The sequence below is a fragment of the Phacochoerus africanus genome, chromosome 8 (assembly GCF_016906955.1).
Source record: "Phacochoerus africanus isolate WHEZ1 chromosome 8, ROS_Pafr_v1, whole genome shotgun sequence".
Taxonomy (NCBI): Eukaryota; Metazoa; Chordata; class Mammalia; order Artiodactyla; family Suidae; genus Phacochoerus; species Phacochoerus africanus.
This window is the reverse complement of record NC_062551.1, coordinates 54552801-54565932: the sequence shown is the minus strand read 5'-3', so window position 1 is coordinate 54565932 and position 13132 is coordinate 54552801. Positions and strand designations below refer to the sequence as shown.

At 51.8% G+C, this 13132-nt stretch overlaps 1 protein-coding gene and 1 non-coding gene across 2 annotated transcripts; both read right to left on the bottom strand.

Moving 5' to 3' along the window:
• Positions 1 to 3200: 3200 nt before the first annotated feature.
• Positions 3201 to 5600, bottom strand: RPS11 (ribosomal protein S11). Its single transcript, XM_047790070.1, has 5 exons — positions 5317 to 5600; positions 4481 to 4612; positions 4209 to 4284; positions 3828 to 3957; positions 3201 to 3371 (listed from the first exon to the last, which is right to left on the bottom strand). Exons 1-5 carry the CDS (start codon positions 5329 to 5331, stop codon positions 3248 to 3250), a joined length of 477 nt encoding a protein of 158 aa, XP_047646026.1. The 5' UTR covers positions 5332 to 5600; the 3' UTR covers positions 3201 to 3247.
• LOC125134790 (small nucleolar RNA SNORD35) lies at positions 4039 to 4129 on the bottom strand. The gene has a single exon (XR_007136789.1). It is a non-coding gene; the product is annotated as a small nucleolar RNA SNORD35 (small nucleolar RNA).
• Positions 5601 to 13132: the final 7532 nt, after the last annotated feature.

Sequence of the window (13132 nt, the reverse complement as noted above, 5' to 3'; positions counted from 1 at the left end):
TTGGGGCCACCTGCCAAAGACTCTTGTCCCTGGGCCCGCCCAGACCTCACTGGGCTTTTCTCTCACAATAGGCTCAGGACCGCACTGGGATTACTTTCCTAAGCACCACTAACTAGGACTGGTTCTACCCCAGGAACACTTGTGAGTCTACTTCATCCTCCCCGTGGGGCGGGGAAGTAAGATTTTACAGATTAGGAAACTGAAGCTCTGTGGTTCCAGGTAAATCACACCCAAGGTCACCCAGCTTGGGTGCGGCAGGGCCAGACTTTGGACTCGAGCCTGCAGGTTTCGTGCTTACGTTTGGAGGTTTCTCTGCCTGTTCCCTGCTTCCAGTTACTCTGCGCCTTGAGATGTGGTGTAAGCCGACAGGTTACGGAGTTCCGGGGAAAGAGAATCGGGCATGGCTTTCTTGACCTAAGAGAAGCCATTTTGGCCTGAGCCATTTTGCGATCTAAGCCTGGCCACCATGCTTGTCCTTCAACAGGGCTAACTAACAATCTTCAGGGAAGGAAGGGAAGGCAGGAGCAAAGGAGAAGCGGCCCAGAAACACTAGTTCAGAGAGTTCCTCCTCAGAGGACCCAGACAGCTGATAGTCTGAGTTCTGCAGGAAGTAGGGCCCCCACCCAGGCGGAGGTCGAGGTTAGCTTGAAGATGCTGACCCTCCCCACTCCAGTCGGCTAAAGCGCTGTTGACCTTTGCCCTGGTTCTAAGCTGAAGTCTCCTCTGCCCAAGTCCCTTCATAAACATGTGTGGCCTCTTCACTTAAAACTTCCCCAATTTTGCTGTTCAGGGTGACACTGCTTTGAGACAGATTCCTAGTGTTCTCCTTACTTGCCGCGAACAAGAAATCCTTCCTTCTCTCAATCTTTGGCTTGACTGTGACCTTGGGCTCAACACCCACCAAGAGGGGAACCCAGTTTTCAGGTGACACGAGGAGCCAAGCCCAGCCTGGGAGAATGTGGGGATTGAGCTTGGAATGGATTCCTTCACTGAGCTGAACACATAAGGGGCCCTTACAACTAGTTCCAGGTGCCTGGGAGGCAGGGGCCCCTGCCTTTCTGGAGCCGGTATTCTAGGGGTCAGCTGGTACACAAAGAATCACGCAGCACCATACAGGACTGGCACAAGCCAAGCATACACCACAAAGCACTGTTTCCTGCGTCTGTAGGACCACTAGGCAGGGAAGGGTCATCGGGAGGGTTGGAGGTTTTGTCAAGTGGCAGGAGGTTGGCGAGAATCAGGCTACATGAGGGAGGGAGTCGGGTGGAAGCCTGGGTTAGAGGTTCTGGGCAGGGAGCACAGCCAGGGCAAAGGCGCAGAGGGAGCGTCCGGGGGTGCAGGCAGAAGGGATGCACTGAGGCTGTGACAGGGGCTAGGAGCTCTATCTCTAGCTGTCACAGGGCGCCAAGAACAGCAGGTACAGTGCTCTCCCCACTCATCTGGCCAGAGAACTTCTACAGCCCTGGGGGCTTTCTCCTTGGATTTTTGCAAACTGACCCACCAGGGCTGTCAGCTGTCCCCACCAGGCACACACAGGCTGCACTTGAGACTAGGGAGCCTGACGACGGGGTGCCAAGGAGACGCCCAGCAACCCCCTGCTGGGAGGAAGCAGGGGAGCTGGGCTGTTGTTGTTGTAAACACGGCAGCCCCACCCCAAACGGAAACACCTGCTGGTGGGGGCTCGGGAGCAGCCTCCGATCCCTCTCTGGTCTCTGTCCCTCCACCTCTGGATCTCTTACCTCGCCTCCATACCTGGTCCCCACTCTCTCTGGGCCCCGTACCCTCCTTGGGGTCTCTGCCCCTCTCGGGGCAGGCGGGTGGGGCGGCTCGCAGGCTGCAGCTCGGGGCGGCGCCCCCTCCTGACCTGTCCCTGCCCCTTCCTGCCCTCTTTGATGCGGCCCCACTTCCTCTGGCAGGAACCCCCGCCCTCCCCGGGCCTGGGTAAAAAGGAGCCCCGGGGCCGGTCCAGAGGCAGCAGCGGCAGCTCCTCTCTCCTCTCGGCCCTGTCTCCCAACCCTTGTACCAGTGCGTGCCTCAGTCCCTGGTACAGGCATGGGGGGCAGGGACCTGGGGACCCCAGCAGCGCCAGGCCCCCAGGGGCGAAGTCAGCAGGGTGACTCCAGCGCCCCCCCTTTATCCGTGCCGCCTCCTCTGCCGGCTGTGGTTCGGTGAGGGTCTCCCTCTCCCCATCCGTCCCTTTGGTCTGCATCTGTCACCCCTGTCACCCTCCTGTCTTGACCCCATTCTCGTCTAACCCCGTGTGGGCCTCTGGAGCCATCTCCGCCCTGGCCCAGTTCGGGGACCAGCTGAGGGCTGCGGCCCAATCTCTCCTCTCCCTGCTTGAGGTCTCTGTTTTCCTCTGCATCGAACAGGAGCCCTTCCCGCTCTTGCCAACCACTCGGCTCTCACTTCCCAAGTTTTCTCCCCCACACTCAAGGGTGCAGACCAGCCCTCCTCTTTCCCTTCATCTGCCTGACCCTGCCCCACTTCTCCCCACCCCAGGGACTGCGGCCACTGCTGAGCAGCCTGCGAGCCCGCACGGAGTTGGCTTCCCAGGTGGCCTCTTGGCTGAGCTTGCCCTCACGGGCAGCTTCCTTACATGGCTTTCCAGGCAAAGGTCTTCACCATTCCAGACCTAGAACTCAGCTACCTCCAGGGCCCCAAGCAGTGACCTTGCCCCAGAGTCTGCTAAGCTGCCAACAGGAAGCTCACTCAGGAGGGGTGGGTGGTGGGGCTTGCAGGGGGGCAAGGTGGGCATCTGGCTTCCTGCCCACTCAGGCCCATCAGGAAACAGTCCAGTTGCAGGTTGAAGAAAAGACCTTCAAAGCTCACAACCGGGCAGCCGTGAACTTACCTCCCCATCCCTCAGAGGGCCCCTACTTCTTCCTCCCCCTCCCCACAGAGGCTGGAGAACCCAGGAACCTCCACCCTCACTCACTTCCTCCCCAGAGACTGGGCGGGGGGGCACCAGGTGGAAGGCCTTTTCACTGACACCAAAAGGTGACAAGGACCAAAAGACCAGAGGAGACAGTGTCAAGATCCATGTTTTGTCGTCACCCAGAGGAGGGGGCAGGAGGCAGGACCTGGTGTCCAGTCCCCTCTTCCTACCCCGGAGAATGGAGAATGCAAAGAACCCCCGCGCTCATGTCAACCCCCCCACTGCCCTCTGGCGGGGCAGATACTGGAGCCTGACCCGCAGCTGGGAAAATAGCTTTATTTGGTTCAGGGCAGTGGACAGGGTGCGGTCTCAGAACTTCTGGAACTGCTTCTTGGTGCCAGCAGCCTTGGTGACCTTGAGCACATTGAAGCGCACGGTCTTGCTCAGGGGCCGACACTCGCCCACTGTGACAATGTCGCCGATCTGGACGTCCCTGAGGAGGTGAGCGGGGCCGTGTCACGGGGTGGGGGGGAGTGGGGGAGATGGACCGGGAGGACAGGGCGGGAACCTGCCCCGAGCAGAGGCCTCTCAGGCTTTGGCTCCTCCAAGGGCACCAAGCTCCTCTCTCCAGTCCCATCTGTCCCCAGCATCATCTCCAGAGGGCAAATCACGTGCAAGGAACCGAAAACTCGAGGCCACGCAAACAGCGCTTCAACAGCTCCAGGGATGGAAGCCCTCCATCTATCATCTCCCTTTTGCAGAGAACTGGAAGCTTCTGGGGACCATGGCTGGCTTACAGCCTCCCCTCCCACCCACCCCCCAGCTGCCCACCCCCTCCACGTGGCAGCTGGGGCGCAGGGGGGGGGTCCCCCGTGTCCCCCAGACCCCTGAGCAGCCTACCTTCTCCTGGGCCCGGGAGGGCGGCCACCCTGGGGGCCACGGCGCTCACCTGAAGCAGGGGGAGAGGTGCACGGACATGTTCTTGTGGCGCTTCTCGAAGCGGTTGTACTTTCGGATGTAGTGGAGATAGTCTCGGCGGATGACGATGGTCCGCTGCATCTTCATCTTGGTCACCACGCCTGGGGAGGGGGCGGGGCAGAGCCCGAGTCAGGCCCCTTGGGGGGCATCGGGGCCGCAGGGCAGGTTCCCAAGAAGCCCTGCTTCTGGCATCAGCTGTGCATAGCAGCTTTCTCAGCAGTGCCCGTGGTGGCCCTCTGAAGACCATCGTGAAGTTACTAGACATCACCTGCCAGTACCCCCAGGGACCAGGAGCCGGTGACCCGCCTCCCGCCGCCCCCCCTCCCCCAGGACCCAGGGGGTCCTCACTCACCAGACAGGATCCGCCCTCGGATGGAGACATTACCAGTAAAAGGGCATTTCTTGTCAATATAAGTGCCCTCGATGGCCTGAAGGGAGAAAGAAGACTCGTGAGCCTGGAACAGTACTTCTCCACCACACTAGGGGGTGTGGTCCCCCCTTGGACACACACTGCAACTCCCAGCAGCTCTAGCAGCCGCCACTCAGATGTGGGCGGGGCAGTTCAGTTGGGGCACACGTGCCAGGACACAGGAGGCTCCCTCTTTCTTCTGAGGCGGCCCATACCTCCTTTGGTGTCTTGAAGCCCAGGCCGATGTTCTTGTAGTATCGCGGGAGCTTCTCCTTGCCAGTTTCGCCAAGCAGGACCCTCTTCTTATTTTGAAAGATGGTCGGCTGCTTTTGGTAGGCACGCTCGGTCTACCGAAGAGAACAAGGCAGGTAAGCCGGGAGCAGGTAGTAACTTGGCCTAGAAAGCTCTGCAAAATCCCCCTGGTCCCATCCTCTCCGGCATTTATTCCCAAACGCCGGCCTCCAAGGCCCAAGGCCCCAGAATTATCTTCCAAGACACTCATTCAAATTTACTTCTAATTCAGACTCCACTCTGAACCCGAGGCTACTTCGCCATTTTTGGTCTAAAACACCTCCCCCCGCCCGCAAAATTCACCCCTTAAAACCCAAAGATAATCCCCCCTCTAGACACCTTTGAGCAAAAATTATTCACGAAAACACAAAAAACACCCACCCACGACTCACTCCTTATCTAATACATGCGGTTTCAGAATTTAGATGCCAAAACGAAGGGCTCCCTGGAATAGCCTTTAGAACTTAGGTCTCACAATATTAACCCCACGGCCCAAGGCTCCCATTAAAACACCCTGTAAACCTTGAGTTTTAAGGAACTTGGGCCTTCATTAAATACCAAATGCGGAGTTGGCAAAACATAAGAGGCACTAATCAAGATTAACGCCCAGACACGCGCCTAGTTTGCCTGAACTAATTCCTGGGAAATGGAGGATTTCCGGAATGAACCCCTAAATAGCGCGCGTAGTCCCGCTCTCCTCGAACGGCCTCTGAAGCCCGGGGCCGCCCGCGCAGGGTCGATGTCAGCCCCGAGCCCGCACCTGAATATCCGCCATCTTCCCGGCCGCTAGAAAAAAAGAAAGCCGCGGCGTCGTCCGGGTTTCCTTATCGACTGCACAGGGGCCAGAGAGGAAGTGACGAAAGAGGGGGCGGGATAACACGGCTTGGGGCGGTGCCTTAGCGCGGCTTGGATTGACGGACAGCCGTACCTAAGCACGCTATTCGGAGACTACACGCACGCTGACCGGGCCACGAAGGGCAGCGAGGCGGGAAGAAGCCGACACCACATCGCGAGAATCTTAGGCCATCTTTGCGCGCAGGCGTACTAAGGCACTTGGAAGGCGTGGCCAGCTTTGAGCCTGCCTATGTTATCGCGAGAGTTGTTAGGAGGCGGTGGTCCCGTTTCTAAAGGCAATGGGATCACGTGGGTTGGGGGGGAACCTTGTGTTTCTGTTCGCGCAGAGTTCAAATGGGCTGTGGTGGCGGCCATCTTTTTGCGGGGCGGGAGACCGGAAGATCATAGGAGCCTGCATGGGCTGCCGCGCCGCCATCTTTGTGAGTGGTGGACACTACCCGTGGGGCTTTCAGTTTAATGAGGTTTAATGCTTCTGTGAGCGATTTCATTCTCCGGACAATGGTTGAATGAAAATAAAAATCAAATAAAAATGGGATGACTTTTTGCCAATTGCTGTAACAGCGCTGTCCGATAGTAACTTTTCGCTATGCTGGAAATGTTCTGTAACTGCGCTATCCAATGTGGGCAGCCACTGGAGCTTGAAGTGGGGCGTGTGAGACTGAGGACCTGAATATTAACTTTACTTTTATTAGATTTTTTTTCTTTTTCTAATTTTCTAGGGCCGTACCTGTGGCATATGGAGGTTCCCAGGTTAGGGGTCTAATTGGAGCTGTAGCCGCCGGCCTACACCACAGCCACAGCAACGCGGAATCCGAGCCGCATCTGCAACCTACACCACAACTCACGGCAGCGCGGGATCCTTAACCGACTGAGCGAGGCCAGGGATCGAACAAGCAACCTCATGGTTCCTAGTCTGATTCGTTAACCACTGAGCCACGACGGGAACTCTATAGAATTTGTTTTTCTTTTTTATTGTTTTTGCTTTGTTAGGGCTACTCCCAGAGCACATGGAGGTTCCCAGGCTAGGGGTCCAGTCGGAGCTGCAGCTGCCGGCCTACACCACAGCCACAGCAACACCAGATCCTTAACCCACTGAGTGAGTCCAGGGATGGAACCCACAACCTCATGGTTCCTAGTCGGATTTGTTCCTGCTGCACCAAGATGGGGAACTCCGCATTAGGTTTAAATTTAGGTAGCCACTTGAGGCCAGAATCTATTGTGTTGGTCAGTGCAGATCTATGATTGAATACTGACTTATAAGTTGTTAGGAAGCAACTAAGAGCAAGTCCCATGTGCCCGGCATTGTGCTAACACTCTAAGGGTGGGTTTATTACCATTTTGCAGGTGGGGAAATTGAGGCACAATTGCTCCAGGTTTCACAGAAAATGAGTGGCAGAGGTAGGAATTTAACCTGGGCAGTCTGGATCCAGAGTTGCCTTCCTTTTTTTTTTTTGTCTTTTTAGGGCCGTACCTGTGGCATATGGAGGTTCCCAGCCTAGGGGTTGTATGGGAGCTATAGCCTCTGGCCTACAGCACGGCCACAGCAACATGAGATCTGAGCCGTGTCTGCAACCTACACCACAGTTCATGGCAACTTGGTTGATCCATTGTTCTTAATCACCTGCCTTTAAAGAAGGAAACCTCAAGTCTTAGTAATTAATTAAATAAATATTCTTATTATAAATTAATTTATGGCCGTGCCAAGGCTTGCAGAACTTCCCGGGCCAGGGATCAAACCTGAGCCATAGCAGTGGCAATGCTGAAACCTTAACCTGCTGACCCGCCAGGGAACTCCCTGTACATATTCAAGCTTCAGGAGCACCTGTTGCATACCAGCCCCCTGCTGGGCAGTGACAGCAACAACCCAGGGTCTCGAGCCAACTTTGAAAAAAACGAAAAGAAAAAACAAAACAAAAAAGAATAGAGTGCATATATTAAAAAAGAAAAAAAAAAGAAAGAAAGAAAACCAACCTTGATAGCTGTCCACTGACCTGGACCTTGTTGCAGGATTTCAAAAGCCAGGAGTGTCTGTCGCGGCTCAGTGGTAACAAACCTGACTGGTATCCATGAGGACTGGGGTTAAAGATCCCTGGCCTCGCTCAATGGGTTAAAGAGCCCACATTGTCATGAGATGTGCAGGCCAGCAGCTACAGCCCCAATTCACCCCCTACCCTGGGAACTTCCATATGCTGTGGGTGCAGCCCAAAAAGACAATACATAAATAAATAAAAAGGTTTCAGGTGTCAGAGCTTGGCACAGATTGGTGTTTTATGCCTCTTTCCTTAGTTAAGTCTTGGTTAAATTTTCCCCTAACTCTAGAGCTATGCTTCACATTCACCAAAGACCTCAAATTGAGGCTTTTGCCAATACGTTGAGCTCATAATCAAGGCATATATGACTTAAACGTGTTTTTTTCCTGGTCCAAACTGCTGTGAATTAATCATTTCATAATAAATCCTGGGAGTTTCTGCTGTGAGCCAATGGGATCTTCTGGGTTAGGGATCCAGCGTTGCCACAGTTGCGGCTTAGGTTGTGATTTCGCCTTGGATGTGGTCCCTGGCCCACATATGCCTATAGGAGCGCCAAGAATGAAAAGACAAATAAAGTAAATCCTGTAACAGTATATTGTTGCGGGTGTTTTAAATGCAATTTCTTTTTAAAAAATAAAAGTTGATTTCTTCAGTATCAAGACTTAAGTAAAGATTTAAGCAAATACTATGTAAATATTTAAGTAAAAAGTTAGCTTCTTGGAGTTCTCACTGTGGCGTGTGGGTTAATGATCCGGCTTGTCTCTCTTGAGGCACCTGTTTGATCCCCAGCCCAGCACAGAGGGTTAAGAACCCGGTGTTGCTGTTGCTGTGGTGTATCTCCCTGGCCTGGGAACTTCCATATCCCATAGGTGTGGCCAGAAAAAAAAAAGATAAAAAATTTAAAACATATATATATTTTTGAAGTTAACTTTTTGGAAGTTCCCATTGTGGCTTAGTGGTAATGAACCTGACTAGGATCCACGAGGATGTGGGTTCCTTCGATCTCCGGCCTCTCAGTCAGTTAAGGATCTGGTGTTGCCGTGAGCTGTGGTATAGATGTGGCTTGGATCCCGCATCACTGTGGCTGTGGTGTAGGCTGGCAACTGCAGCTCCTATTCCACCCCTAGCCTGGGAACGTCCATGTGCTGCAGGTGCAGCCCTAAGAAACAACAAAAAAAAAGAAGTTAACTTCTTCAATGTAAATATTTAAAATAGGGAGTTCCCGTCGTGGCTCAGCAGAAACGAAACCAACTAGTACCCTTGAGGGCTGGAGTTCCATCCCTGGCCCAGCTCAGTGGGTTAAGGATCCAACATTGCTGTGAACTGTAGTGTGGGTCAAAGACACGGCTCATATCTGGCATCGCTGTGGGTGTGGCAGAGGCCAGCAGCTAGGCCCTAAAAAGACAAAAAAAAAAAAATGCTCTTATAGACACAGAAAGCCAGGTGCATAATGTGTATACATTATATATATAAAATATGTATATATATTGTCTTTTACATTGTAATGACTTCAGAAATCTAAATGCTACAAACTTGCAAAAAAATCACTTGTGGTTGAATTGTTTACATTGCTTTTACACCTAACAGCTTTGTGCATTCTGAATGATACACGATTTTGGCCACACCCACGGCATATGGAAGTTCCCAGGCCAGGGATCAAACCTGCGCCACAGCAGTGACCTAAGCTGCTGCGGTGACAATGCACAATCCTTAACCCACTGCGCCACCACCACAAGAGAACTCCCCTCAAAGATAAAATGATTAAAGCTGTCATTGTCATTGTTTCAGAACCTCTGGGGGGACTTTTCATTTTCATAGCAGGTTCTAAAGCCCCTATCTTCCCTGCAGTGACCTTATAGTAGCTTTACAATTTATTTTTTGGCCACACTGGCAGTTATGAGGAAGAGTTCCCAGGCCAGGGGTCAAACCCACACCACAGTAGTGACTCCTTAACTGGCTGAGCCACCAGGGAACTCCCTACAATTTATTTTTTGAAGAAAAATTAGGTTCTGGAGTTTTTAATGTCTTGGAAAGGTTTTATAATATGGATTTTAAAAACAAACCAAAAAAGCAGGACCTGGAGTTGCTGTCCACAAGGCGTGCTAGAGTCCGTACAAAAGTTAACTTCGAAAAAAGCCTGGAAGGAAATGTATGACAAGGCCCTGGTGGTTAACACACCTCCAGGTGGTGAGATTTCCTGTCTGATTTTTTAAAAGCTCGGTATTTTGCAAATTGCTCAGAGGAGCTGGTGAAATTTTGATAAGACAAAAGCAAGGCAAAGAAACACTGCTTCATTATGAAGGGGTTAGGACAATTTGGGGCTGTGTAGGTCCTTAGCTTCTAAACATTTTTGATCACAGCCCACAGTAGGCAATGCTTTCTGCATCATTGGACTGACTAATCACCCACACACAGACACACACACCCCCCTTGATACCCATGGCCTTCCTTTTCTAAATTAACTCTCTCCTTTCCTTCCTGTATTACACCGATTTTTTCCCCCTTTTACTTTTATTCAATTTCAATATTACCTTAAGGCTGTTTTCAGTGCACCACACTGACTTTTTTTATTTTTTATTTATTTTTTGTCTTTTTGCCATTTCTTGGGCTGCTCCTGCAGCATATGGAGGTTCCCAGGCTAGGGGTCGAATCGGAGCTGTAGCCACCGGCCTACGCCACAAGCCATAGCAACGCAGGATCTGAGCCGCGTCTGCGACCTACACCACAGCTCACAGCCATGCCGGATCGTTAACCCACTGAGCAAGGCCAGGGATCGAACCTGCAACCTCATGGTTCCTAGTCGGATTCATTTCCCCTGAACCACGATGGAAACTCCCCAGAAACGGCTTTTAATACAAGACCTTCCCCGGTGCCCCACTCTTGGGCCAGGGTCTCCCAGGGTGACTAGAGCCCAGGGGATGAGGCTGACTGACCTGGGGCTGGTGGGTCTGCACACGGCTGATGGGCACTTTGCTTGGAACTGGAGCTTTGGAAACAATCCTTCTGCTGGCCCCGAGATTCTGATTCTCTGTATTTGTCCTACAAGAAAGATTAAGGTTATGCACAGAGATGTCATTTGCACTCTCCAATGGAGAATGATGTTGAGTAACTTCTCATGTGCACCCTGGCATTGGTGTATATTCTTTGGTGAATCATGGTTTTTTTTGGTTTTTTTTAGGGCTGCACCCACAGCATATGGAGGTTCCCAGGCTAGGGGTCAAATTGGAGGTGTAGCTGCTGGCCTACACCACAGCCACAGCAACACTGGATCCAAGCTGTGTCTACAACCTACACCACAGCTCACAGCAACACCGGATCCTTAACCCACTGAGCGAGGCCAGGGATCGAACCCGCACCTCATGGTTCCTAGTCGGATTTGTTTCCGCTGCGCCACAATGGGAACTCCTTGAATGGTGTTTTCAAAATTTGCCTAAGTTTTATTTGCTTGTCTCCCTGTTCCCTGTTACTTTTTTGGTTACCCCCTCAATGAACAGGATCAAGCCCACATCACAGCAGTGACAATGCCAAATCTTTAACTGCTAGGCCACCAGGGAACTCTTTTGAATGTCTTTTTTTTTTTTTTTAATTTTATTTTTGTTGTTGTTGTTGTTGTTGTTGCTATTTCTTGGGCCGCTCCCACGGCATATGGAGGTTCCCAGGCCAGGGGTCGAATCGGAGCTGCAGCCACCGGCCTACGCCAGAGCCACAGCAACGCAGGATCCGAGCCGCGTCTGCAACCTACACCACAGCTCACGGCAATGCCGGATCATTAACCCACTGAGCAAGGGCAGGGACCGAACCCGCAACCTCATGGTTCCTAGTCGGATTCGTTAACCACTGCGCCACAACGGGAACTCCGAATGTCTTTTTTTTTTTTTTGGTCTTTTTTATTTTTTTAGGGCTGCACCAGCGGCATATAGAGGGTCCTAGGCTAGTGGTCAAATTGGAGCTGCAGCAAAATACTGAGCATTTAAAAAACCAGACACGGAGTTCCTGTCGTGGTGCATCGAAACGAATCCGACTAGGAACCATGAGGTTCAGGTTCAATCCCTGGCCTCACCTAATCTCACCACCTGGAGGTGTGTTAACCAGGGCCGTGTCATGCATTTCCTTCCAGGCTTTTTTCAAAATTAATTTTTGTACTGACTCTAGCACGCCCTGTGGACGTGCTAGAGTCCACAGGGCGTGCTACTCCAGGCCCTATTGTTTTTAGTTTTTAAAATAAATATAAAAACTTTCCAAGTCATGAGAAACTCCAGAACCTACTCTTTCTTGCTTGCTTTTTAGGGCCACACCTGAGGTTTATGGAGGTTCCCAGGCTAGGGATTGAATCGGAGCCACAGCTGCCAGCCTACAACACAGCCGCAGCAACACCAGGTCTAAGCCGCATCTGTAACCTACACCACAGCTCATGGCCATGCCCGATCCTTAACCCACTGAGTTATGCCAGGGATCGAACCCGAAACCGTATGGTTCCTAGTTGGATTTGTTTCTGCCCACCATGATGGGAACTCCAGAACCTACTTTTTATTAAAAAAATAAATTGTGGGGAGTTCCCCGGTGGCTCAGCCGGTTAAGGAGTCACTGCTATGGTGTGGGCTTGACCTCTGGCCTGGGAACTCTTCCCCATGACTGCTAGTGTGACCAAAATATAGATTATAAAGCTACTATAAGGTCACTGCAGGAAAGACAGGGGCTTTAGAACCTGCTATGAAAATGAAAAGTCCCCCCAGAGGTTCTGAAGCAATGACAGTTACATCCTTTGTGTGTGTGTTTTGTCCTTTTTAGGGCCGCGCCCGTGGGATATGGAGGTTCCCAGGCTAGGGGTCAAATCGGAGCTGTAGCTGCTGGCCTGCACCACAGCCACAGCGATGCCGGATCCACCAGATCCGAGCCACGTCTGCAACCTACATACACATCTCAGGGCAACGACGGATCCTTAACCGGCTGAGCGAGGCCAGGCCTCAAACCCATAACCTCATGGTTCCTAGTTGGGAGTGTTTCCCCTGGGCCACAACGGGAACTCCTATGATGACAGCTTTAATCATTTTATCTTTGAGGGGAGTTCTCTTGTGGTGGTGGCGCAGTGGGTTAAGGATTGTGCATTGTCACCGCAGCAGCTTAGGTCACTGCTGTGGCGCAGGTTTGATCCCTGGCCTGGGAACTTCCATATGCCGTGGGTGTGGCCAAAATCGTGTATCATTCAGAATGCACAAAGCTGTTAGGTGTAAAAGCAATGTAAACAATTCAACCACAAGTGATTTTTTTGCAAGTTTGTAGCATTTAGATTTCTGAAGTCATTACAATGTAAAACACTATTATGTATATATAATAGATACATATACTATATAATGTGTGTGTACATATATATATAAGGCGTACAACGAATACACATTATGCACCTTGCCTTCTCTAAGAGCACTTTTTTCTTTAGGGCCGCACCTGCGCACATAGAGGTTCCCAGGCTAGGGGTAGAATTAGAGCTACAGCCACCAGCCTACACCACAGCCTACTGCAACAGAAGATCCTTAACCCACTAAGGCCAGGGATCGAACCCATGTCTTTGTGGATACTAGACAGATTCATTTTCACTGGATGAATGAGTGGGAAGTGTTAAAAAGTTTTGTACTTTCAAACCAAATTTATTTTTAAGGGATAAGCAGCTGATGCTTCCCTGCTGTGGGGGTTTGA

Coding starts and splice junctions, on each gene's coding strand:
- RPS11 (XM_047790070.1), bottom strand. Junction 4,285..4,480: donor GCTTCAAGACACCAAAGGAG/GTATGGGCCGCC, acceptor TTCTCCCTTCAG/GCCATCGAGGGCACTTATAT. Junction 3,372..3,827: donor CACCTCTCCCCCTGCTTCAG/GTGAGCGCCGTG, acceptor TCACCTCCTCAG/GGACGTCCAGATCGGCGACA.